General features: G+C 37.4%; 1 protein-coding gene across 12 annotated transcripts in view; it reads left to right on the forward strand.

The window, feature by feature from the left end:
• Positions 1–27,835, forward strand: part of ENAH (ENAH actin regulator) — a 157,723-nt gene that overhangs the window by 72,038 nt on the left and 57,850 nt on the right. For 11 of the 12 annotated variants that reach the window (XM_059997586.1, XM_059997605.1, XM_059997596.1 and 8 more), the window contains exons 2-3: positions 7,828–7,993; positions 17,445–17,622. In XM_059997586.1, the coding sequence (XP_059853569.1) occupies positions 7,828–7,993; positions 17,445–17,622 (344 nt within the window). The remainder of the gene's footprint in view (positions 1–7,827; positions 7,994–17,444; positions 17,623–27,835) is intronic. The other variant, XM_059997622.1, reaches the window with a different exon arrangement.

Raw genomic sequence — 27,835 nt, forward strand, 5'->3', positions numbered from 1 at the left:
GTCTACATTATTTTTCTTTCCTGAAGCATGCCCATGTTTTACCTTCAGAGTTTCAGCTTTGGTTTCTTTAAAGTGGAGAGAGAACTTAAGATATATGCAGAGCATTCTCAGTATAGCAGTCTGCTAGACTTGTGTGATTCCCCCGTCTTTTATGTATATCTTACAATTTTTTAGTGACTCATCTTGATAGGAACTTAATTTTCATAGAATTTCTATATATTCACGTTGTATCCCTTTATATAATATTTAAATTGCATAATTACTGTACAAGTACACTTGGACTGAATATATTTGGTCACAAACACAGCTGACTTCTTAATAAGTATACAGCCTAACTGGGAGCAGAAGAGTGCGGGGTGATTAGAATAGTTTACTAGCTCAGAGCTGAGTGTTTTGAGTGCTAATGGTATGTTTTATAGATGGAAAGGAGAAGGTCTGAGATTGTCCATTTGGGCATTGGAAGTCAGAAAAGGGAGCTTTCACTGGCATGTTTTGGGGCTCTTACTCAAAGCTTATGGATTTTTACTTTTGACAGTTAATATTGCTCACTACTTTCCAAGTTAGTCCTTCAACAAATCTTAATTAGGAGAGATGAAAAGATACAATGCCGACCCTTCAGGGGTTTAATATGATGTTGTTGGAGACATGATATGCATCGTGTATTGTGAGAACCCAGAGAGTGAGTTCCTATTATATATTGAGGGAGAGAGGAAAAGCTTTCAAGAGGATGTGACACTTGTGTCTAAATTCTGCAGAACTGTCAGTATTAGGCGAGGAGGAGAGGTGCAGGTAGGTTAGGTACAGGGCATGTGCAAAGGTGTAGATACATGGACAAATATGGCATAATTGTCATTGCTGTAGTGAATACTGATGTGCCCCCAGTGGTGGGATGTGCCACCAGCAGCAGGATGGTAGAATGGTGTCTTGTACACATTTCATGCTACAAGTATTTGAAAGAAAGTATGAACGTTGAGAAAGACAGAGGCCAAATCACAGTAGACCCCTTGTGCCATGCTATGAAGCCAAAGTTTATCCTGAAATGAGTCTTTAGAGTGTCTTAAGCAGAACAGTGATGTGATGAGATTTGCTTTAGAAAAATTTCCCTCTGGAAGCACTGGGAAGAAGGAGTAAAATTGCAGTCAGGGATACCAGTTAGGAGACTTGAAATAAACCAGATGAGAAACCAGGGACGGCCCAAATTAAAGCTTTTGAGCATTGTGAGCAAAGGGAACTAATGAATTGAGAAGTTTTTAGGAAGTAGAATTGACGGGCCTTGGTGACCGAGTGCCTGGCAGGGTGAAGGGCAGGGAGGATGCTGGTGTGACCCCTAGGTTTGCAGGATGGCTGGAGTCTAGAGTGGTGAACTGAGAGAAAAAGCCTTCTATTTGTGACTCCTCTAGTGCTTAACACAATACAGGGCATGCTATTTATTGCTTACTTTCCTATTTGAAGAAAATACATGTTTATTAGTCCCTATTTGAGTGCATAATCTTTTATAACTCTAGGAGGCCATGGAATGCAGGTGTGAAAAATAATTGTGGAATTGAATTGAAATCAAATTATGTTTAAGCCTCATTAATGCTTGAAATGTTATAAAATTACAAGCTTGAGCAAAAAAAATTGACATCAGAGAATAAGGTGGAAATACTGTCTTTAAAATTACCAACTTTTTTTAAAAAATTAATTTTATTTATTTATTTTTGGCTGCCTTGGGTCTTCGTTGCTGCGTGCGGGCTTTCTCTAGTTTCGGCCAGCGGAGGCTACTCTTCGTAGCGGTGCGCGGGCTTCTTGTTGTGGTGGCTTCTTTTGTTGCTGAGCACGGGCTCTAGGCGCGCAGGCTTCAGTAGTTGTGGTTCACGGACTCTAGAGCGCAGGCTCAATAGTTGTGGCGCACGGGCTTGGTTGCTCCGCGGCATGTGGGATCTTCCTGGACCAGGGCTCGAATTCGTGTCCCCTTGCATTGGCAGGCGGATTCTTAACCACTGCGCCACCAGGGAAGCCCTAAAATTCCCAACTTCTTTGTGTAATTTCTTTCTTAATATTTTATCTTCTGAATAACTGACATCTTGATTCACAGAGTGACTCAGTATCATAACAGACAAGATGCTAATTCTCTTTCTTAGAGTAAACTCTCTAAGTTGTTGGTAGTATAGCAGAGGTTATTGTATAGACCTTGATAACTGACTGCAGACTAGGCTCTGTCATTCGAAGATAAATGACATTCTCCTTTTCAAAGATGATGAATACATTTTTATATGTATGTAAAAATAAATTAATTGGGACCATGACTTCCAGTAGTGACATCCTTTATAGCATGTCGCATACTACTTTGGGAGTATCAGTAAAATGCTGGGTGACATAATTTTTCTCTTGCCTTTGGTGCTTAAAGCCCTCTAGTGGCTTCCCAATGCACTTGGAGTAAAATCCTAACTCCTTCCTGTGGCTCAGATATTACCTCCGCAGAGAGTCCTCCTGGTGGAAAAATTAATGAATGCTATGGGAGGAGGGAGCAATTAATTCTGGCTTTGGGGACTCCACAAAGACTTAACAGAAGGAATGGTATTTGATCCAGATCTTGATGATCCAATTCTTGAGTAGGATTTTGTTAAATGAAATTATGTACTGAACGAGAATGTAAACAATGCCTACTCTGTGCCTAGACACTGCATATTCATGCTTTCTTTGACAAGTAATGGTTACTTTGAAAGGAAGTTGCTATTTTCAAAGACTTGGCTTTATTGCAATCTCAGTAAACAGCATAGACAAGAATAGCCAAGGGATCCTTACTCTGCTTAAATACCAGGAACCATTTCATTCACAGGTAACCTATAAAAATAAAATTGGGCCAGCATTTTCTACCATCATATATACATGTTCAGGAAATTTGACTATATTTAGAAATGAATTTTTACAAAGCCACAAAATTGGATTGTAGTGTCATGGTTTTTATTTTTTTTTTAAAAATCAGCTGTCTTTAGCCTTCTAATGCCATATTTCATTTTTTAAAAAAACAAAATTAACATCAGGAAAATGAGGTATAATCAATTACATATACCATTTGCATTTGGTCATAAAATGAAATTTTTGTTTATAACTAATTTACTGCCTGATCTTCACAAAAGTACAGCTCAGTAATTTACTAATTTAATCTTTTATGTACTTCCTTTACTGACTCAGAATGTTGAAGGCTTACTAGGTATTCATTTTGAGCCTTGTTATAATTCAGGTAGAATGATAATATAAAGATTATAAAATTTTTGTCTTTTTTGCTGTGCTTGTTTAGATCTTTATTTTCTTTAATTTTTCCCCCTTTTTGACTCTTCAATAGCTGTGGTTCTTAAATCTTGCCTTCCTTCCATGTTACTTTTCCCTGAAAAACTGCACATATGTGAATTTCTGAAATTTCGTCATTTCAGAAATTCTCTCATTGACTTTCTCATCTAAAAATCCTCCTAGATAAAGTTGGAAATTCTTACCAGAAGACCCTCTAGCTGACCTGTCACTGCTCTGGTGCTTGTATAGACACCGACGTACAGGCAGTTCTGTTGTGACTCAGGCCAGTCATATAGTCATACATATAAAGCAGGCAGGCTTATAAGGATTTCACTGGGCCAGGGAGAAATGGAAGAAAAAAAAAAGTGGGCAATGTAGAGAATTGTATGGAAAGCTAATTATTATATTTATAGTATATTACATTGTATTTATTTTGAGTTTTTAAGTTCCAAAATATCTTCATTTTAGTAAGTTATGGTGGTCCCCTACCTTACCCTGAAATCTCCTACCTGGCAAGTAGGCCAAAATACTGTCAACCCTGTTCTGTACTGATTCATCCAGTCGGTCTTTGAAGTTTATGGGTTTGTGAAATCCAAAACTGGGTACCACTAGCTTATTTTGTGCATACCTGTAATTTGGAGTTGGTATATTGAGTGGGAGTTTTCTTCTCAAATCAACAGTCTGTTCTCTCTTTTTTTTATTTTTTTGCTGTATGTGGGCCTCTCACTGTTGTGGCCTCTCCCGTTGTGGAGCACAGGCTCCGGATGCGCAGGCTCAGCGGCCATGGCTCACGGGGCCAGCCGCTCCGCGGCATGTGGGATCTTCCCGGACCGGGGCACGAACCCGTGTCCCCTGCATCGGCAGGCGGACTCTCAACCACTGCGCCACCAGGGAGGCCCTGTTCTCTTATTTTTTTGATACAAACTGGGTGTCCAACAATTCAACTGAATTCAAACACTGACTTTCTGGAATTAGTACAAGATGCCATAGGTTGAGGGCTCAGTCCCACAAGACTGCTCCCACTTAGACCTGGCTGCTGTCAACTGAAAAAAAAAAGTACAACCTGACAGTAGTGAGTTAAGTAGTGAGTAAGTTTTATCTGGGGCCAAATGGGAACTATAGCCTGGGAGACAGCTTCTCAGAAAGCTCTGGGGAGCTGTTCGAAAAGATAAGGGGGAGGTCAGTATCTATGTGATTTTGGCGAAGGAGGATCAATCAAGCACACATTTTGGCAGAAGGTTGCTGCTAGTCACGAGGAGCAGATGTCTCTGTTAATGATTTTAGTGCTTTTCTAGATGTGAGAAGATGCAAGAAATTGGGCTCATAAAGTCTTCTGAAAATATCTAACTGTCTGAAGGCCTGTTCTGCCAGTTTTCCCCAGAGCACAGAGCACCTCATTCCTGATCTCCGCCCCGAACTCCTTTCAGGGGGTGTTGAAGGTCAGCAACTCCAGTGGCTTAGTGAGAACCAGATGGGAAGTGACAGTTTTTAGTTGGCACTGCCAGTGGGGTACTTAGGTTACCCACACTTAGGCCCGGCTGACTACAAATTCGGGGGTTCCCAAGACTCCCCTTCAGGCTCAATAATTTGTTAAAATGATTCCCAGAACTCAGGAAGGTGTTTTACTTACCATTACTGGTTTATCATAAAGGATACAACTCAGAAACAGCCAGGTGGAAGAGATGTATAGGGCAAGGAATAGAGAGCTTCTAGGCCCTGTCTAGTCATGCCACCCAACCAGCACCTGGATGTGAGCTCGATTGGGTGTTTTTACGGAGATTTCATCATGTAGGAATGATTGATTAAATCATTGGCCATTGTGAGTGAGACCAGTCTCCGGCCCTTCTCTCCTCCCCAGAGGTGGGGAAGGGGTGAGACTGAACATTTCTACCCTCTGATCTTGGCTTTGTATGGAAGCCTAGAGTAATCTCATTAGCATACCAAAGACACTCTTACTGCTCAGGAGATGCCAAGGGTTTTAGGAGCTCTGTTCCAGGAACCTGACAAAGACCAGATATATTTTGTTATACCATAGGATGTGTGTCTCTAGTTGAGGAGAGGTCCTCAGGTGTGTGGAAAGGAATGGAAAGACTTGGCTTGGTCGCTAAGAGCCCACTGGACAGCGCCATTCCTTCCTGGCTGGGCCTTGATGTGGCTTCTCTGAGGGCCGGATGCCTGGTAGAACTACAGGGTTGTTTGGGTCTTAGCTTGTATCTTCACAGTTTGCTGCATAACCCGCGTGGCTCTGACTATACCTCCAGTGACACTTCAGCTCTTACCCACATCTTATGTTTTTCTTCCCTTTAACCTTGACTTCTCTTGGTGCTTCTTGGTTTTGTTTAGAGTTAGATTTGTATCCTTAACATCTCAGTTTGAAGATTTCTTTTCATCTTCATTAGAAAACTAATCAACCAGTTTTTGTATTTTTGGCCTTTCTTGGCTACCTTGATACGTTCATTTAGAGGTGTCTTTGTTTCTGTGGTTATAGGGAAATTGAAGTGACTAGACATTTGCTTGCTGACTAAGTGGTTTATATATATCTTGAATAATTAAGCATTAGTCAGAGCTATTCAGTTAACTCGGTGCTTCAGTAATTTGGAATGTCTCCGGCATCCCACTGTAGAGCAATGAGGAAGAAAAAGGTGGAGGAGAAAGTTGGGACATTTTATTTAACTCTCCTGGCTTTAGATTTCTGGTGTATCTTTTTTTTTTTTTTTTTTTTTTTGAGGCCTGGAATAACCTGATTTACAAAATAGGGGTTCAACTATTGCTTTAACTTCTATGATCCCAGTGGAACTTCTTGAAGAGACATTATTTCTTGAACCTTGGGGAAACATCGTGTATGTCCAAAAACATTAATTTTCGAACTGGAAAATACTGTTCTGTACTAATTTACAGATTTGTTTATTGAGTTGTTATTTACAGTTAGTAAATTTGTTTCTTGGATTGTATGCTGTAAGAGGCACTTTGCCTTAGCTTGTTTCTTTCTATAGGGTTATGTAAATTTTGTCCCTTAACAAGTATTTTTGTTGTGAGCAGTTGAAGAGATTTCAACTGCTGTGCTGACAAAGGCTCTTTAATCAAGCTTTTAAAAATAATTCAGGCTTTAGTCATTGCCTCGTTTTTACTCCCAGAACTAATTTACTAAAAAAAATTCGGTGCAGCATAAAAATTTAGACAGTACCACTGGGTTTATTTCAGTGTTTGTGCTGCACAGGTATTGTTACAAGTTTTTGTAAGATTTAGCTAATGGAAAATTACAAGCATTTATAACCCCACTGTTCTGGGTGGCTTTATTGCCCGGTGCTGTGACCTCTTTAGGTGTCATCAAGTCACACAACAAGTCTAGTAAAGCACAGACATATACTGTTGAGAGATGGGCCAGAAGTGTGGGTAAGCAGGGAGGGCATGAAAGCGACTGTTTCCCAGGATGTTGGGGAAGGACCCACATGATTTACTGTTTAAAATCTTGAAGGCTAAAATTGGTGGAATGAGCAGTGCTTTCATTAAAAGATGGGGTTGGATGAGCTACTTAGCATCTCCATTAACAGCTGCTTAAGCAAGCATCAAGATAAGTCTTCTATATGGAGATTGAGTCATTTTAATTCGGTTAATAGTCAGCATGGAGTTAATATACCTGTTCTGTAGTTCACTTTTGGTATTTCATTTTTAAAAAATATCATATGGTATAAAATAAAGTAAAATTCCAATCAGTCTTTTTTGCCCAGTATTATTTTGGAATATATTTGAAAGATGAAACTATTGCTTAATATAGAATTAAGATCATCTCTACATTTTATTTATTCATGTATCTCAGTTTCACTTGGTAACAAATAATTGAGATGAAGCTGAGATTTAAAGATTCTATCATGGAGTTGGTCTTCTTTTCTTCAATATTTATTTGTGAAGCTTAGAATTTAACATCTAGAAGAATCCTTAGAAATCATCTTACTTTACTTCTTCATTTTTAAGTGAAGAAATTTGAAACATAAGATGTTATCTTGCCTGAGTGGAGAGTCAGGGACTGACTGTCTCAGTCACCGGGCTGTCCATTGATTGCTAGTGACCACTCCATATCTCAAGGGGCAGAAGAGCCTAGCAGAATTTGTTATATAGACCTTGAAGCAAGCCTGATGATAAAAGTAATTTTGCCAGTAAAGAGAGGTAATCACAAACAGTTCACCAATATTATAAACATATGTATACAGTTAAATAATGATTAATTTATATTTGTAGTTATATTCAGTTTAATGAGTGTATTAGATCCTCAGATTTAGAAGAAAATGTTTCTTCTATCTAAGTGCTCTTTGTGGATCCTGATCTCTTTCTGGTCCCTCATTACAGTTCATTTTTTGGTCTATCTTCCCCATCAGACTCTACCCATAAGAGCAGGAAGCCTCTGTCTTGTTCATTGTTTCTGTTTCTAGCACCCAGTAAAGCACTAATTGTTGACCAATTGCTCGGTTAGCTAACTCTGGTTTATATGGCTATGTGGGAAGCTTAGCATATTTTAAGTCTCTTAAAAGTTTGCTTTTCTTCCCCCCTCCACCCCAGTGAACAGAGTATCTGTCAGGCAAGAGCTGCTGTGATGGTTTACGATGATGCCAATAAAAAGTGGGTGCCAGCTGGTGGTTCAACCGGGTTCAGCAGAGTTCATATATATCATCATACAGGCAACAACACATTCAGAGTGGTGGGCAGGAAGATTCAGGACCATCAGGTAAGGGTCTGTTAAATTCTTAACGTTATCTAGTATTACACAAGGACTTGATACATTCAGTACTTTAAAATTATAGACAAAAAGAGTTTCTATGGGACAAAGGATATAGGTTTGCCTTCCCACCCTCTCCACCTTTTATAAAGCCTGAATTTAGATGAGGATTTAGAACTAATTGTTCAAGAATATAAATCTGAGTTTTTCAGTTATGAATATTCTTTAGATGCTTTGGCCTTCGAACTAGCTGGGTTTTGGAATCCAAAGTAAATTTAAGACAAACTAAAATGTGAAATACACTTAAGTAACAGAGTGTGTTTAAGGAATTCATTTCCCACCAAAGGTATGGGGTTTGGGATTATAGGAAAGAGTTCAAAATGTAAATAGTTTCATAAAATATTGTTAAATTCATATACAATAGAAAAATTGTAGGTATTAAGGTTGCTGGAATAGTTAGGCTTTTGTAATTCATGTCTGCCATGACAACTAAACTTTTACTGATTCCCTGCTCTGGATTTCTTAGAAAGGTGACTGGATTATCTGATTACTCGGAGTTCTTGAGCCTTAACAGATCAGGAGCAGTAGATAGAGGAAAATACAAATAGGGTCTTGCTAGTATTAAGTACATGCTAATAGCAGTGAGGACTTTTATAAAGAACAGATTTACAAAATACTTTTTTTTGGCTCTGGTAAGATGGTAAAATCAACCAATGTTAAACATATGCAGGGAAAGTGTAACACATTTCCAGCTGAGTTCTTACAAGGTAGGTCCCTGCATTTCCACTAGGAGACAGGGTGGTGTAGTGTGGGGTGGCCAGATGCTGCAGCAGCCCTGTGTTTTGGGATGGAGATTATGAACTGGTAGTATCCAGGGACTTAGATTTTGTGGCCTGTGAGAGGCTGGGCTTTGAAACCAGTATCTCTGCATAAAGCTGAGCCTCTTCAAGGGGCTGCACACCATAAAAAGAGGACTTAGAAAAATCCTCCGAATCAGCACAGGTAGGCAAAGGAGTTTGTTTCTGTCTGAGCTGGTTTAGGAGCTCCTCTGAAAAATGGGAACCTCCAACTTCACTTACACAGCTCCAGTCAAGATATTAACCCATACTGGTTGCAGGCCAGTGAAACTCCTAGGGCACCTGGCAAAAACAAATGCATTGCTCCCCTGGAGAGGAACTTCTAAAGACCTGAATCAGTTTGCCGAAAGGCAGGTCACTGAATTTAGCAAGTGTAACTATTAGTACTAACTGTCCCAGCCTGCCCTCTGTCCTCTCAGGCTCCCTTCTCTTTCCTGTGCCCTCGCCCCCTACCCTGTTCTTTCTCCTCCCTAGCCTCCCTCCTTTTGCTCTCTGTGCCTGTTGCTCAGCCCTTCTCTGGTCTCCAGTCTCTGTACCAAGAACCCTCTCTCCCTGGGGGGTATCCAGGTCGTTCTGAGTACTTTCTCTCCCCTTTGTCTTTCCTCCAGCAAAGTGTCGCAGCGGTGAGTTAGGCCAGAGACAAATTGAATACTTCCTAAGATGCTACTATAGAGAAAAACTGGAAACTGGACGACTAGAACTTTGTAGACATTATCGAACATTTTAAACACAACATTCCAAACTAGTAGCTGTAAAATAAATTTTTGGTAAATTCAGTGAATTGGTCATTTGATAACACTGATGAACAAACCTAAAAGTATCTAAATATTGGCAAAAAATAAAATGAATATTTAAAAATAATTGGATCAAATCATTATTTGTAAACTTGAAATGAATATAATGTTATATGTCAGTTATACCTCAACTGAAAAAAAAATTAGAAATCTGGGTAAGTCAGGCAATTTCCATATGAAATACTGAAATTTTTATTCATAAGAGAAGTAAACTATCCTATGACTTCCAGTTTTGACAAATGGAGTGTTTCTTAAAATACTGGCAATTTAAAAACACACTTCTAAATAATTTGTGACACTAAGATGAAATCATTATGAAGATTAGAAAATGTTTAAAAATTAAGAAAAACCAACCTGGATCTGAGTGACAAGATATTACCTATAGAAACCTGTGGGATGTCTAAGTTGTCCGTAGATGGACCACCCACCCCCTGTCCCCCCGTTTATTCTCATATCTGCGAATCTTGTTTCTGTTTTGTCATGTTTGTTTGTTTGTTTTGTTTTTTAGATGCCTCATGTAAGTGAAATCATAGCGTATTTGTCTTTCTTTGTCTGACTTTTTCAGCATGATACCCTCTAGGTAGATGGACAAATCTTAATGGTATATAATAAGCAAACCCAAAAAAGCAGAAGGAAATACTAAAAATAAAAGAAAAAATAACTAATAAATAGAACTTATTAACACAAAAGCTGCTTCCCTGAATAAATTGACAGAATCAAACAAAAAAATTAAATTATAAATAAACAATATTAGGGTTGGAAAGAAATATCACTATAGTTATAGTAAGGAAATAAATTATAGTATTATGAACAGCTTTACACTAATAAATGGGCCATTTTGTAGAAAAATATAATTTACCACACCTGGCAGAAAAGTATAGAAACATAATAGACCTCAGTCATAAAATGTATCAGTAGTTAATAACCTACCCCCAAAATTAAGAAAAAAAGGAGGGCATCCAGAGCATTTATAAACAAAATCTAAAAACCTTCAAGCTATTACCTGTTTTATGCAAACGGTTCTAAAGAAGTGTTTTATGAGGCTAGTATAATTTTGATATCTGAGACATAGAAGAGCCATTTGAGAGAGGAAACGTATAAGCATGTTTCACTTAAGAACACTGATACAGATATAAAAGTCCTCAATAAGATATTAGCTGACCAAATGCAACAATGTGTATGGGGGAAAAAAAAGACCACCAACTTGACCAAATAGGATTTATCTCTTTATCTCAGTAATGTAAGGATAGTTTAACATTAGATAACCTATTAATTTGCTAGGAGAAAACCTGTAAGAAACAAGAGTCTCAGAAAAAGCATTGATAAAATTAAAATCCATACATAATAATCCTCAGCATGTTTGGCATAAAAATGAGTTTTCTTAAGCTGATAAGGATGAATTATATAATCATATAGCAAACATCTTACAAGATAGTTCAATGTTGGAAGGATTTCCATTAAACTCAGGAATAAGTTTGAGGATTTCAGCTTTAATCATCTTCATTTAGTATTGCAGAAGAGGTAACCTAGTAATATGAAGATGAAGAAATAGAAGCAATAAGGATTGAAAAGGAAGAAACAGAACTGACCTTATTCGCTGATGATATAATTGTCTACATAAAAAATTCCCAAGAGTATCTGCAGATAAAATATTAGAACTAATAAGATTGTTCAGCAAGGTTGCTGGATATAACATCAGTATATAAAAATCAGTAGCATTTGAGCTTCCCTGGTGGCACAGTGGTTGAGAGTCTGCCTGCCAATGCAGGGGACACGGGTTCGAGCCCTGGTATGGGAAGATCCCACATGCCGCAGAGTGACTGGGCCTGTGAGCCACAACTACTGAGCCTGCGCGTCTGGAGCCTGTGCTCCGCAACAAGAGAGGCCACGATAGTGAGAGGCCCGCGCACCGCAATGAAGAGTGGCCCCCACTTGCTGCAACTAGAGAAAGCCCTCGCACAGAAACGAAGACCCAACACAGCCAAAAATAAATAATAAAAATAAATAAGTTAATAATAAAAAAAAATCAGTAGCATTTTTCTAGAACTAACGATAAGCAAATTGAAAATATAATTTTATACAGATACTGCTTAAAGTAACAAAAATGATAAAGTACCTAAGAATAAATCTAATAAATAATTGGTTTCTTTTCATTCCAGAGTACCTTTTTTCATTTCTTAATGGTTATCAGTCTGTTCTTAGTAGAAACATATTAGTATAATTCATTAAACAACATCTAAACTTTCTGTACTAAGAGCCATTAAAAACAATGACCCACCATTTATTTGTAAAATTGAGTATGTACAAATTATATACATATATATGAAAAGCTACCATTTTTCTCCTTAATACTTGAGTGCCTATTATGTTCTAGGCATTGTAGTTAGGTTTTATATAGATAATAATTCCTGACCTTGAAGAACAACGAAGTAAAGAAACGGGATATTATGCATATAAGGAAAATAGCACAGTTAGTTGTTGCATTTATGACAAATCATTGTACAGTGAGGGCATAAAAGAATGATCACTTTGTTGAGAAGATGGGGAAGAGGGTTGTGGATGACTTCATAGACAAGATAAGCTATTGAGCCACGTCAGAAGGAAGTATAGATGTTTACATGCACGGTTTAATCTGTTATGATCAGGCTAAAAATGGATGGTATGCGTAGGATGGAAATCACTAATCTAGATGCAAGCTCATTGGGTTTGAAGTATTAGGATTATGAAGAAGTCCAAACCTGATAACATCCTTAGTGGACATCCAATAAACAGTTATTATTAAATGAAGGTATATGCATCCCCCTTGACTCTGAAAGCTTTTTGAGATTATACAGCTTTTTTTTTTGCAGTATCGGGCGTCTTACCGTTGTGGCCTCTCCTGTTGCGGAGCACAGGCTCCGGACGCGCAGGCTCAGCGGCCATGGCTCACGGGTCTAGCCGCTCCGCAGCATGTGGGATCTTTCCGGACCGGGGCACGAACCCGTGTCCCCTGCATCGGCAGGCGTACTCTCAACCACTACGCTACCAGGGAAGCCCCGAGATTATACAGCTTTGTCAATCCTTGAAAGTTAGAATCGAGTGAAATAATTTGTTCACATTTTAAAATTTCTATATTGGAAAAAGTGAACTAATGATTTAGATATTTCTCTTTTGATTCCAGTAATATTTTCCTCAACTTTTTCTAATATTCCGTCACTGAACAAGTTGAAAAAGTGAACATAACTATCTTTTTTTGCCTGCCCTTTTAATCTATTTGCCAAGCAGGGATATATATAGATTTGCCTTAAAATTTGGTTTATAATTTTCTGGTAATGTTAAATTCTAGCTTTGGGTTTCTGGTAGCTAAGGATTTGTGACCTCCCCACCCCCCAGCCCAATATGTATAGAAATCATATGGTAAGAGGCGATCATATCTTTTTAATTGTAGTAAAAATAACAAAATTTACTGTTTTAACCATTTTTAATGCATAGTTCAGTGACGTTAAATACATTCATATTGTTGTGCTGCAACCATCACTGCTATTCATCTCCAGAACTTTTTCATCCTCCCAAACTGAAACTCTGAACCCTTTAAACAATAATTTTCCATTTCCCTCTACCCATAACCCCTGGCAACCTCCATTCTCCATTCTATTTTTATGAATTTTACTGTTCTAGGCATTTCAAATAATTGGAATCATACAATATTTGACCTTTTATATCTGGCTTATTTCACTTAGCATAACATCTTTAAGTGATTATATTTTAAAAATTATTGTCAAGTTTGGGTATTGGTGGATGAGGTAATTTAGATAGAGCCTCTCTCTGTGAACCAAAACAGTTGGACAGAATATTTAAAAGAAAAAAGTCTATTTGGAGAGCTTACATGGCAATGAAGAATTATGGGTCCATGACCTAAAAGCAGAAAGAACCAGAGAAGTGAGCCCAACTTGGGACGTATGTTTACCTGGAACCACATATCAGTTTTGAAAGAGGGGACTGAGTAGCTGAACAGAGCTTTCGGAAGATCCCTGGGACTAGTAGAACAAAAATTATAAGTTAGGGCCTGCTAATGAGGGGAGGGTTGTCTTGGTAATCCCTCAGGCCATGATTTGGGACCCAGAAGCCCCATACCCTGGGGAAGAAGTTTGACTCATAAGTAGACTGGCATTTACAGGAACTGATACTCAGCCTCTAATGACATTTTAATCACTTTTGGATTAAGGTAATTTGAGATTGTTAGTTTCCCTAGCTGCTTGTCAGAAACAAATGTAAATCTTCCCTGGAAAAATAGAACATCATTGTAGGCCTCAAAATTTCCATATAGCTGTCCATAGACAATGTCTGGCATTCAGTCAAAATGACCAGAATGCGACGAGACAAGAGGAACAGTAATAGAACAGACCCACTGGGAATCCAGTTAATGGGATTACCAGAAATTGACTTTAAAATAACTGTGCTTAAGGCTTCCCTGGTGGCGCAGTGGTTGAGAGTCCGCCTGCCGATGCAGGGGACATGGGTTCATGCCCCGGTCCGGGAGGATCCCACATGCCGCAGAGCGGCTGGGCCTGCACCTCTGGAGCCTGTGCTCCGCAACGGGAGAGGCCACAACAGTGAGAGGCCCGCGTACCGCAAAAAAAAAATAAAATCAAATAACTGTGTTTAATATATTCAAGGAAATAAAAGATAAGATTGAGAATTTCAGTAGAGAACTGGAAGCTTGTTTGAAAAAAGAGCCAAATGGATATGTTGGAACTGAAAAATAAAATAACTGCTATTAACAACTCAGTGATGGGTTCTACAAATTAGAACCCACTAAAAAGAATTAGTAAACTGGATATAAGTCAGAAGAAAATATTCAGTCCGAAGCTGTGATGTTCTGAGAGAGAAAAATATGGACATACGAAAAAGCTTAAGAGACATAGGAAATACAGTAAAAAAGTATAAGGTATACACATATGTTATTGGAGTCCCAGAGGAGAGGAGAGAATGGGGCAGGAGCAGTAATTGAAGACATAATAGTGAACAAGAATTTTCAGAAGTGATGAAAGGACATCAACTTAGAAATGCTGTAAATCTTAAATGGGATAAATACAAAGAAAACCACATATAGACCCATCATATTAAAATCACTGTAAACTAAATTCAAGGTGAAACTCTTTAGAGCAGTCAGTGAAAAAAGGACAACTTTAAAGAAGCAACAATAAACTGTCAGCTGACTTCTCGGTAGAAACAGCAAAAACTTAAGAGGCAGTAGATTGCAAAGAACTAAAAGAAAATACGTGGCCACTTAAAGTTCCAAACCTGATACAAATAGTCTTCAAAAATCAAGGTGAGGGTTTCCCTGGTGGTGCAGTGGTTGAGAGTCCGCCTGCCGATGCAGGGGACATGGGTTCGTGCCCCGGTCCGGGAAGATCCCACATGCCGCGGAGCGGCTGGGCCCGTGAGCCATGGCCGCTGAGCCTGCGCGTCCAGAGCCTGTGCTCTGCAACGGGAGAGGCCACAACAGTGAGAGACCTGCATACCGAGGGAAAAAAAAAAAAAAAAGGTGAAACAAAGGTATTTTCTTACAAGCCAAAATGGAGATAATTCATCACCAGGAAATCTGCTTCGAATGAAATTCTAAAGGGTGTTCTTCAAGATCAGAAATGGTCCGAACAGAAGCTTGGAGAGGGCAGAAGGAATGAAAAGCAACAGAAAATGTAACTATTGGGTAAATCTTAAATCATCATCAACTGTATAAGACTACTAATAGTGTTTTATGGGGTTTAAAATATCAATGGAATTAAAACACCTGATAAAACTAGTGTAGGACTCCTAGGATGGGCATTGGAAGAAAGGGAATGTTATTGGAGATAAAGTATTGTAAGTCCTTGCATTGTTGAGGTAAAGATAAAAATACTAGTTTTTATTTGTCTTTGATAAGTTTAAGGTACCTGTTGTAATCTCTAGGGCAACCACTAAAACAACAGTGAAAACATGTATAACTAGCAAGCTAATAGAAGGGACAATAATAAACAACTCTAAAAGAAGGTATGATAGATTTAGACCCAAATTTATATATAATTTACATTAAATGTAAATGGACTGAACACTACAATTAAAAGCAGAGACTGGCAGATTGGATAAATAACACAAAATTGATAGTATAAAATTATAGCTGCACACAAAGGACTGAGAACAGCCAAAGCAATATTGAGGAGAACAACAAAGTAGGAGGACATACTCTAGTGGCTATCAAGACTTACTATAAAACTACAATAATTAAGGCACTGATGTTGGCTCTAAGATAGGCATATTGGCTAGTAGAACAAAATAGAGCCACTTAGTCACTTCATTTATGAAAAAGGGAAACCTGCAGCAAGTTAATAGATAGTGCTGCATCAACTGGACAGCCATATTGAAACAAAAAGGAAACTTGAACCTTATATCATACCATAGGCATAAATCAATTTCAGTTGGATTGGAGACGTAAATATGAAAGTTAATACAATAAAGCTTCTATAAAATAATATGGGGATAACATTTTCATGACTTGGGATTGAGAAACATTTCTTAAACAGGTTACAAAAAAGCATTAACTATAAAGAAAAAGATTGTGAATTTGGACTGAATAAAAGTTAAGAACTCCTGTTCATCAAAAGACACCATTCAGAGAGTGAAAAGGCAAGTCACAAAATGGAAGAAGTATTTGTAACACATAACTGATGATCCCAACAGTGAGATCATCCAGAATATGTAAAGGACTCTTACAAATCAATAAAGAAAAAGATGGACAACTCAGTAGGAAAATGGGCAAGATTTAATTGAAGCAGATATTCATAAAAGAAGATCTCTAGATAGCCATTAAAACATGAAAAGGTGCTAAATCTCAATATTAATCAGGGAAATGCTAACTAGAACCACAACGATGTAGTATTCATACCCAGCAGAATTGCTGAAGTAAAGACTGACTATACCAGTTACAATGTTGTACTGTATGTGCAGGTGTGCAAGCTCTTGTATACTGCTGGGGGAGTGAAAATTGATAGGACCGATTTGGAAAGCTACTTTGAGTTTTCTGCTAAAGTTGAACATATATGTATGGCTTATAACAGTTCCACTCCTGGGTGTGTGCCCAACAGAAATGTGTGCTCATTTGGTGGACATTTGGTAGGATGTTTATAACATTGTTATTTTTAGTAACACCAAGCTGGAAATAATCCAGATGTTCATTAATGGGAAAATGGGTGAATAAACATGATTTGTACAGTGGGATACCATAGAGCAATGAAAAAGAATAAACCACAAGTACATGCAATAAATAGATACCTCTCATAAATAATTTTGAGGGAAAGATGGCAGATAAATTACAATATGTATTGTGTAAGTCCATTTATATAAAATCCCCAAACCTACAAAACTGACCTTTGATGTTAGATGTAGGACGAATACCTTTTGGGAGGCAGGAGGAGTTGAGGAGGAGGTTTTTGATGTTAATGTCCTATTTCTTGCTTAGGGTTTTGTCTACATGGGAGCAATCACTGAGATACATGCTTATGTTTTATACACTTTCTGAATTTATAATACCTCAGTAAACATGTTCAAATATATTTAATGAGGGATATAGATTTTCTTTTGTTTTGCTGATTTACTCTTTTAAGGCCAGCCTAACGTCCATCAGACTGTTACTTTTCTGCAGACTAATTTTACCCGAGATAATTGTTTTAACCATTTTTTGCCAAGGTGTGTCAGGAGCAGGTTTGAATGAATATGTCCAATCAGGCTTTGTTGACGTTGTTGATTTTGCCAATTATTAGCTTGACTATAAAAAGAATTACTGTCTTTTAGGTCGTGATAAATTGTGCCATTCCTAAAGGGTTGAAGTACAATCAAGCTACACAGACCTTCCACCAATGGCGGGATGCTAGACAGGTGTATGGTCTTAACTTTGGCAGCAAAGAAGATGCCAATGTCTTCGCAAGTGCCATGATGCATGCCTTAGAAGTGTTGAATTCACAGGAAACAGGTAGGGTGTCCTCTGGTTACTTGTTTTCTTGAACTGAAGTGTCACGTATATATTAAACCAAATCTTTTCTGACCAACTTTAAATCATGTATGTATTTGAAGTGATTCTTGAATTTCTCTTGTTTTCTACAAAAATGTGAACTTTTGGTTGTTGATGATAAAAGTGTACTATAAAAGGATAATCTTATGAGACTGTTAGTAGTTAGTAATGTTTTAACCTTCTCATTTGAAGTTATTTAGTTTGTTTATTCTGATCTAGAACCTCAACTTTCATTGCAAGGACATGAGACCCAGAGAATATGCAGTGGATTGAATATGCATATTTGTCATCATCTTATTTTTTATGAAAAAAACACATGTTATCTCAAACATCTTTTTTAAGCCACTACTGAACTTCAAGTAGGACTATCTACTTCCTAGTAGATAAAATTCTAAAAGTTGTTTTAAGATTTTTTGGAGTGCCCTCAGGTGGTACAAGCCATGAATTGCATGTCCTCTGACACTGCATCGTGGTCAGAAAGATGTGTAGAAATAATTCACGTTATTTAAAAAAACACAGGATTTAAAACTGTGTATGTATCAGAGGTGAGCTCTGTTTTTATTTTGGCTTAAAAAAATAGGAAAAAATATACCAATTTGTGGTTCTCTCTTTGGGGAGATTTTTATAATCAGAAAATTAAGGTTATAATAAAACAACACATATGATTACTCTTGTCTTTGTGTATTTAGTAGCAATCTTATTGATATAAGCATGCCATAAACAAAATTTATATATTTTAAGAGGAAAGACTTATATAGTTATATTAAAATTTGGTATTTTGTTGAAGGTATAGAATTTCAAAACCTGTTATAGATACTTTAAATTTTATACCTTGCCCTGTTCTAAAAAGGACTGAAACATCTAGCCCATGTGTTAGTCTGTTTCACATATGAATTTCAGAGTAAGAAGACCCTTTGGAATCTTGCTAAAACTACATTATGCCTATAGGTAGTTTATATTAGATTTTCTTTTGAGGAAATTAGTATCTCTATAAATAATTTGTACATAACTCATATCTTATCTATTTTGAGAAAATGAATCACTGGAACTTCTTTTGGTTTGTCAGTAAGTCCAGAAAATAGCATAGAAAAGTCTGCTCGTATGTACAGTCTTGTATGTAGATCATCTAAGTCATTGTACTTTTCTTTCAGTCATCAGTATTTTATCAACATTCTCCTGTAGGTATAGAATTGCTTTTCTGTTGCCATAGTTTTACCATAAGGAAGCAACTCTAATTGTGGTTCTTAATATCTTAATTAAATAGATCAACTACATAATAAATAATTAAAGGACCAAACTTTAGATCTAAGAGCATATGTATGACAATAATGTTTGGCTTCTCCGTGTTTGGAACAATGTAACATTACTTTTATTTCTGAACCTTCAAAAGAGTATCCATGGATATTGGGAATTAAATGTTACTAATCTAAAGTGGTTAAAATTATTATTGTTCATCTTGTCATCAAATTTTTTTAACCAATTGGAAAAGATTGTTTTTATTGGTGTATAGTCATATAATTTGTTTTCAAAATGCAAATGCTAACTAATGTTTTTTCCTTCTGACCTTGATCTTTTGAAATTAATGAGTCTTAACGTGGAGAGACTCAATTTACATTACAATTGTAAAATTTCCACATTATAGAAAGTTTAGTAAATGGAAAGATCGCCCATCATCTCATTAGCTACACAAGCATTTTGGTAAGGCAGAAAAATTGAATAGATTCTTCTCAGATAATTTTGAAGCTTTATTCTCTTCTCTGTCACAGTCTCAACTTATCATGGGCTGAGGAAAGAGAGAGAATGGTGGAAGAAGTTGGTCCATCCTAGCCATCTCCTTGCATCATGGCCCCAGTCACTGGCAAAGGAACTTTTGGTTCTGTAGCTTTTTCATCAGAGAAGACAAAGAAAGCATATAAAATGGCTGATGTTCTTTATAATCTGATTTATTTAGAAAGTGACTGTTTTTGTAAATGACTGTAGGTAAACACTGTCTCTGATTTTTGATAGCATTGATTGGCTTGGCAGTGGAGGCATAGGAGGATTTAGATGATATGAATCAGAAGTGTCCTCGGGAAAGGATATAAACTTTTCTGTAGATCTCTGAAGTAGGATAGGTATGTACCCCACCCCAGAGTTATTCAGTGGGCCCCTCCTATCCACCTAAACAAACATACCCAATAATGTCACCTCTCATCTTGAACATCTTTTCGCCTTCCACAGCTGTTTGCTTTGGGTTCATAGCCAATTCCTTGCTAAAACCGTCTATTCTCTTCTTGCCAAAACCAAGTTGGGAAAGCTTAACTCTTGCATGTCCCTCCTTAAGCAAACAGTGTACCCCGTAAGTCTCTGATCAGAAGTGAAAGAAACAAACTTATTCATAAAGGTAAAGTAACTACAGCTATTAGTCTTTTTTACTTAGTGTTTTATCACTTTTTAAAACCAGTTTTCCATATTGAATGCTTCTGGCTTTTTTGTTTACTAGGTGTTAATGTATTATTCGTTGAATATTGGTTAGTCCTTCTTAGTGGTGTTCAGGCATTTTTAAGTTATGGACACCCTTGTTCAAACAAAATCTTTTTCAGATGCTCAGTTCATATACAGACCCCTCCCCACAAAACAAAAACAAACCTCCAGAGCTTCTCTGATTAATGTAGGAGTTGGAAGACCATAACCACTGGGGCACCCATGTACCCTAGAGCAGGATTTGGAAATTACTTAACCCATCTTCTCTGCCAAAATCAAAAATCACACAATTCTCCCTTCCTCTTTCCCTTGACCCCCACGTCTCTAAATCCTCAAGCAAAATTTTTAAATTAACAAAAAACAGCTTTTTCTGTAGCTAGTCATACTGACCTTTAAAAGGTGCTCTGTGTACATGTTTAATATTTCCATTTCTTTCATGGAAAGGGTGGGTGGCAGGAATGTTTTCCTTTATTTTGTTTTTAACTTGATGTGCAAGTATCTAATATACTGGAAGGTACAGGAGGTGCTAAATACAGTGAGTTATATTTGGAATTTAAAAAACGCAAGTCACATGTTCTAACATTTTTGAAGAAGAGTTGAATTAGTGCTTTCTTTTATACCAAAAGCTGCAGTTTATCAGTTTCCTTTGTCTAATGGAAATGGACTCAAATAAGTACATTCAAAATGCATTATCCCCACCTGATATTTTTGATTTCTGTATTATTAAGTACATTTATAGCAGTTTTGCAGATAATAGTTATGGATTATGTAAAATGTAAAGTCAGTCCTTTTCATGATTAGTGGATGTGAACTTGCACAATCTATTTCATTTTGAAAAAGATTTAAGTCATTTGAAAAGGAAATAATTTTTAAATTCCATTTTTTTAAAAGGAAAATCGTATTAGAGTTCAGTAAGATTATTCTACTGTTGTTCTACTGAACCAAGATTAAGCATACCTTTATAAGCATACCTTTATAAGAGGAAAACCTTAAAATATTTTACCATTAACTAAGACTGCTTTTGCTGGATTTTGTTTTATATCTATTGAAAGCAAGATATCCTCCTGTTGGAAATTTTCTTTAGACTTGGTAATTAAATATTTATAAAGACTGAGATTCCATTCATTTTTTAACTGTTAATTTGGTCTGATAAACCTTTCACTGTGTGCATTTGTATGAGTTTTATCTTAGCATTTTTTAATCTTTTTGAGATACGTTTTGGAATTAAATGGATTTAAAATATCTCAAAAAGTTTCTAGAAATACTTTATGTGTTTTATAGTGACAGTTATTTTTCATTCTTCCAGAGTGCCAGTATCATGGGAGCAATATTAAGGTTATATCACAGAAACCATCAAACAGGTTTTGAGCGTAGGTCCTGTGCTAGGCACTGGGAATAAAGCTAACATGATAAGGTCTATCCCTTGCCTTCCAGGATTTCACAGCAAAATTAGAATTCGGTTTGTAAAATGCTGTGAGTGAAGTATGCAGAAGAAAATTCTAGGGTAAAGGAAAGTTTTGAAGAGACAGTGATGCTTGAGCTATGTTTTAAAGAATGAGTAGGTGATAGAAGAACGTTCTGGATTGGCTTGGAGGCATGAGAGCCTGGAGCAGTTGGGAAACAAGCAGGTGATGTTGTGGCTTGGGCACGAGAGTTTCTTTTGGGGGAGGGAAGTCACAAGAGATGAAACAGGGAAGGGCCTTGTATTCTTGCTGAGGGGTGTGCAACTCATGATGTCGTCTGCCGTATGGTCTTTGAAGGGTGGTGAATAAATGTTTGATGTGATCAGGTTTGTGCTTCAGGACAAAAGTGATGGATTGGTGAGCATGTGGTTGCAGGCATGGAGATGGGTTTCGGACGCCACTGTGATAATATCAGTGAGAACGATGAGGTCTGAAATGACACAGTATAAAGAGGAAAGGAGCAGAGTGAAGAGGAGGTGACAGACTTTATTCAGTGCCTACCGTGCCTGTGAAGACATTGTTCTAGGCCTTCTACTTATGTCCTCATTTAGTCGTTAAAGCAGTTCTGAGGCAAGAATAATAATCTGTTTATTAGGCACCAGCTGTGTGGCAGGTCCTAATTGGGCACGTTTATTACTGATAAACTTTATAACAACACTGCAAAGTTGGTGGCATTATCCTTGCTTTAGAGGTGATGTTGGAGCTTTCAGAAGGTCACTGGCCTGGCCCAAGGGCCCACAGCTAGACAGTGGCGTAAGTGGCGTTTGTACCCAGATTTAATTTTAGCATTCAGCCTCTTTCTACTATATCCGTGAGATGTAACGCGGACTGGTCAGGGAGGGGAGGATGGTGTTCTAAGACAATTAACAGATGTGTCAGTTTGGGCAGCTGGTGAAGATGGATTCTAAAGGTGGTCTTGGATAATAGTTTTCACTTCTAGCTTTCCTTAATCAATAATCTTATTGGAGAAGTAACACTGAAACAGATAAAGCGTTAGCTGCTCATCAGGATTAAATGAGTAACAGGTTTGGGGGTTGGGCGGGTGGGACAGTTTTTTTGTGGGTGCTGCCACGTACTGCTTCCTTCTCTAACTTACCTCTTCACACCCTTCCCCATTTATAAATTCAGTCTCCACAATAATGTGAGGTTAATCTGTCACCCCCAATTTCCAATTAGGAAGACTGATATGGAGAGGTGGAACTTTCCTGAGGTCACATATACCTAGAAAGGGAGGCACAACTGGGACTGGGTTTTCCCGACCTCCAGGCGATTTCTTTTTATTGCATTCCTCTGCTTTTCAATTCAAGATCTTCAAAGCATATTTTAAAAGGCTTTTGAGGGAAGTCAGTTTCAGGTGAGAAAACAGGAAAGAGAAGAACTTCCATTTACTTTTTGTTTTATGGTTTTTAGTAAAATTTTGTAGTCTTTCATTTTGATTTGGTGGAAAAGAACTTAAAATTGGAGGTAAAAGACTCCAGTGTTGACTGTCCCTCTGGTGGCAGATTGCCTTCTCTGAAGCTGTTTCCTTATACTACATGAAAGGATCATGAGAATACCTGTGTTAGGATATCATGGGAATTAAATGAGATAAAGACATTAGTATTTTAAACTATACAGTAGAATGTTATTTTTTAGTGCTAACATTTAAAAATACACAGAAAATTCTACCATGTGGATTAATTTACTTAGAGGAATAAAAGTGGTAGAGAGACTTAGAAGTTTTCTCCAACCTCTTCTTTGTCTTTACTGCCTGGTACAGATATATCATGTTATGTTCCTCCTCCCCTGTAGAAAATTAATTAATTTATCCATCCTTGGATACATGCAAGGGGAAATAAGACTCAAATCTTGCCCTCAAGGATTCTTCTACTCTTGTAGAGGAGATAAGACACAGTCATAATCCAAAAGAGGAAGTCATATCTGAGGTACAGATAAAATCCTGTGTGAGTATGAGAAGGGGAATGAGATTCTTTTCACTGGAACAATTGGGGAAAAGTGTTAATGATGAGATGGCTTTTTGAGCTGATTTTGAAAGATGGATAAAATGTAGGCATAGGGACATGAGTTGGGGGAAAAGGCATATCCAGCCTAGGAAATAGCGTATGAGTACAAAAGTGGAAAGAATGAGATTGTTTGTAGACCAGGAGTTGTTTGATTGGCCTGGTGGGGATTAAAGTCAGAAAGGTAGGTCTGATCAAGAAGGTCCTTTGAGAGCTGTGGGTGATAGAGATTTAGTGTATGTTTTTGAGCAAGTGGAATGACGTGAACAAAGCTGTGCTTCAGAAGGCCAGCAGTGGTTTGAAAAGGGAGCTGCTGGAGGCCGTGAGACAAGCCTTAAGTTTCTGAGTGGAGGCAGAAATAGTAAGAATAGAGAAGAAAATTCAAATAGGAGAGGGATTACAGTGATAGAAGCAGGTGCGTTTAAACAGGAGATCACTATTGTACGACTGCTTCATCCCCTTAGGTAAATTTTTCTTTAAAAAAGAATTCAGGCTGCCCATTTTCACATGACAACAATAGAGATCTCTGAGAGAGTATCATATCCGTTTGCAGATAATGTGGGACCTAAAATTATTTCTGCTATGTGAAGAAAATCAGTAGTTTGGGAGAAAGAGGTGAAAAATGAAAATGTAGTTCAGCATAAGTTTGAATTTTTCCTGTGAACCTGAGTCCAGGTTTTAGAAAGAATGGTACATGGGCACAGTTTTTGTCTGTAAATAGCTTTTAGAGAACAAATATGTTAAGCCCACAGTTGAGTAATTTATTAACAGAGTTAGCATACACGTTATATATGAATGTCCTTTTCCTTGGGAGATAATTCTGTTTGGGTTAGAACAATGATTTTCAACTTACTACCCACAAAGCTACTACAGAACAACTGATAGAGTTCTGAGATAATTTTCAGTGTTTTGGAAAGCTAAATAAACGATGTACATCATACATTCCAGTGACAGGTTGTACCTCCTAACTCAGATATAAGCTTCTTTGTTTGAGACTAAATTTGCCAGCTCTGTGGAGATGCTTATTTATCTAAAACCAGTAAGTTCTAATTAACTACTGTTGACACTTTGAAGAGCTTGTGATTGTGCCAAGATACTGGTAAGAAGAGTTGCAGTAGTCCCAGTGCCTGAATTGAACACGACCATTTATGTATCTTTGCTTACTTGTGGAAGAACAAAGATTAATGATAAATACAGTTCCTTTGGACAAGCTCACCCTAAACATGGAGTCCAAGGGGATTAGTTAAAATAATAAATGGATTTCTAGTTGTTGAAAAGGTTGGGAACTACTGAGTTAGGCTTCTGGTTCCTGTGCCCTACCCATCATATCTTATAACCTCTCTCCCAGCCTTTCTCAGCCAGCGTTACGTAAGAGAGCTAAGTGCTGATGCAAAGTGATTTGGGTGACTGTTCTAACATATGAATTACTATATATATTCATATGTGACTTTATTTATAATAAAAGAATTTTAAAGTATTTACTTCATGACTTTTAAGCTTCTAGTCACTAACTGTTTGGGAAAGCTGCTTTGGCTTGACCATAACTCAAGTCTGATATTGCATTTTTCATAAGCACAGCTTTAGACTTAGGTTGTGTGACTTAGGATATTGTCCTGCTCCAAAGTGGGATTGATTAAATAACTAAAAGAGACAAGATGTTTTTGATAAATCTGTATTTCATAATCATATAGAAAGTTATTTTAGCCTGAAGTTTGTTGTCAGACAGACACTATTCTGTCTCTCATTCTTGTTTCTCTGCTTCTCTGGTAGTTGGGCATCTTATTGATGTATTGTCTGTTACAGGTCTAGCTGGTGACTTCAGTTCTTCAGGCTTATTTTACAGTAAGCTTGAAATTTAATTAGTGGTGCTGCAGTGAACTGAGGATGTCATCCGTGATTATTTACGTGTTTCCCTGTGTGAGAATAGTAATTTGTATACAGTTACTTTACTTGTATTCTTGAATTTTAATCGTATTTGTTGCCCATAAATTGGAGAAGAATTTGCTGGCTGTTAAACAGTCGAAAATTCTGATACCTTTTTGTCGGACTTTTTCATCTTTACACGGGGGTGCAGGGAGAAGCTTTGATAGAATAGAATCTGACTTGTCCATTGATGACAAGACATGAATTGCAGGAACCACTTCTACTCTCATGAGACCAATCACAACACACAGTGGTGGCCAAATCTGTGGCCCAATTTTTACAGCCTAATTTTTTTCCAATTGAAGTATAGTATATTACAATATTATATTAGTTTTAGGATCACAGCCTAATTTTGGACATGCTTTCCTCAGTCTGTAAGTGATAGTGTGTACTGTTGGGCTGTCCATGTTTGTATTCAGCAGAGAGCAGATGCACATTGGTTCAGTGCCTCTGAATTAACATTGGGCATTCCTGTTTTTATGATCTAGGCAAGATAGAAAAATTCTAATTAATCTTTTCAAGATGGTATTAAATTGTGGTATTTTGACATCAGCTTTTTATATATAAAGAATATTGTGACATTGTTTTATTAACCCATTAAAAATTCCTAAGAGGTAGATGATCTCATCTAAAAGAGAAAAAGCCACAGTAAACTGAATTACTTGTACTCCTAATAAAGGTACTGTGTTGCATGATACTAGGGAAACAAAAATGAGTGATTCGACATTGCTGACCTTAAGGAGCGGTTGTGTAGAGAAGATACACCACGGTCGGAAATATCTGCAAGGCAGTGTCAGTACCATGCATGGTACAGAGCGGTAATTAGGAAGTGGTATAGGCAAACATAGCGTGCTACTCACGTAAAGATACCAGGAATAACTCCTTTAAGGTAGACCTGCTATTTCTGTAGGCTTTTGCAATTTCTGAGATGATTCACGTGAGGAAACAAATGACTGCTGTTTTCTGGAAATTTTCCATGATATTTGGCTATGAAAATGCCATTCATGTAGGAAGAAATGTATTTTTATTGAGGAGTTTCCTATGCAAATATTGTCCTGATCTTTACTGTGATAATACTATTCAATATACTAAAAGCATTACTTTTTTCTTAATTCAGATTTAAAGTCACTGGTCTCCATGGATTTCACATTTTCTTCAAGTCTTAGAATCATACATCCCCAATTTGAAGATATTGACTGAATGGGTGATGTTAATTCCCGGGAAACAGGTCTCTAGTGTCTTCCGCAGATAATACTAGAGAATGACCGTATGTTCATGGGAGGTAGGGTGGATTTTTGCATACCTTTGTTGTGTGTACCAAATCATCTTGCAGTGGCTTTCCATAGCTCTTAGAATAGAGTACAGGCTTCTTAACAGGACTCTGGGTTCCTTCAGGCGCTGGCCCCTCTTGACTCTGCATTAACTAAACGCACTCTCCCCTGCTTCAGGTCCTTGCACCTTCTGTTCCTTCTTTCACCACAATGAGACTTACTGTTTTCAAAAACACTTTAAAATGTTAATTTCTGGACTGTATAAATAAATTTGGCAGAACCAAAGTTAGTGACAATCCTAATACAGTGACATTTACTAGCAATTTTATTTGCACATAAAGATCAAATTATTCAGTGTCTCCTTCTGCCAAAGGCCAAAAGATATATGCATACATACATTTTAAAATGTACCCTACAATCTTATTAATCTGGACTAAGATATATAAACAGCTCTCAAGTACAGTTAATACAGCAGTAGTAATTTATAGTATTATTTACATGAATAGATGTTTGAGTCTCTAGAGTTTTGTTCTTAGGAAGCTATAACTGTTTTTCTGCTCCAAAGGGATAACTGTTCTTTTGGGAAATCAGCTTGAATTATATCTTTTCCCTCTTCAGTAGGTACTTTGGCCTCAGTTTGGATAGTACGGTTTTATTTTCAAGTATCATAACCCAGATAAGAGCTAGGTTTTCAGGACTCTCTGATACTTCCACATTGTCGATTAGTCCATTGTCGATTAGTCCAGCAGTTATTTATTTCTCTGCAAATATTTATTTACCCTTTTATTCATTAAAGTATGAATTTGAACAAGTGTCATTTAAAACTTCCTATAAGTATTTCTTGTGCATTTTATCTTCCTGTGAATAGTGATGCTATGGTCCCTGCAGCCGGCCTGTGGAGTCTTGACTTGCTTAAAAACAAATTCAGCATAAGGTCGTTGCCGGAAGAGACACAATCAGACTGCCTTTCTAAAGACACCTAGAGTCACCCCTCCCTTTAACAGTTCTCTTGTGCCCTGCCTTCTGATGATTTTTGGTCATGAGGCTTGGGGAA

This window comes from Delphinus delphis, chromosome 1 (genome assembly GCF_949987515.2).
Source record: "Delphinus delphis chromosome 1, mDelDel1.2, whole genome shotgun sequence".
Lineage (NCBI taxonomy): Eukaryota > Metazoa > Chordata > Mammalia > Artiodactyla > Delphinidae > Delphinus > Delphinus delphis.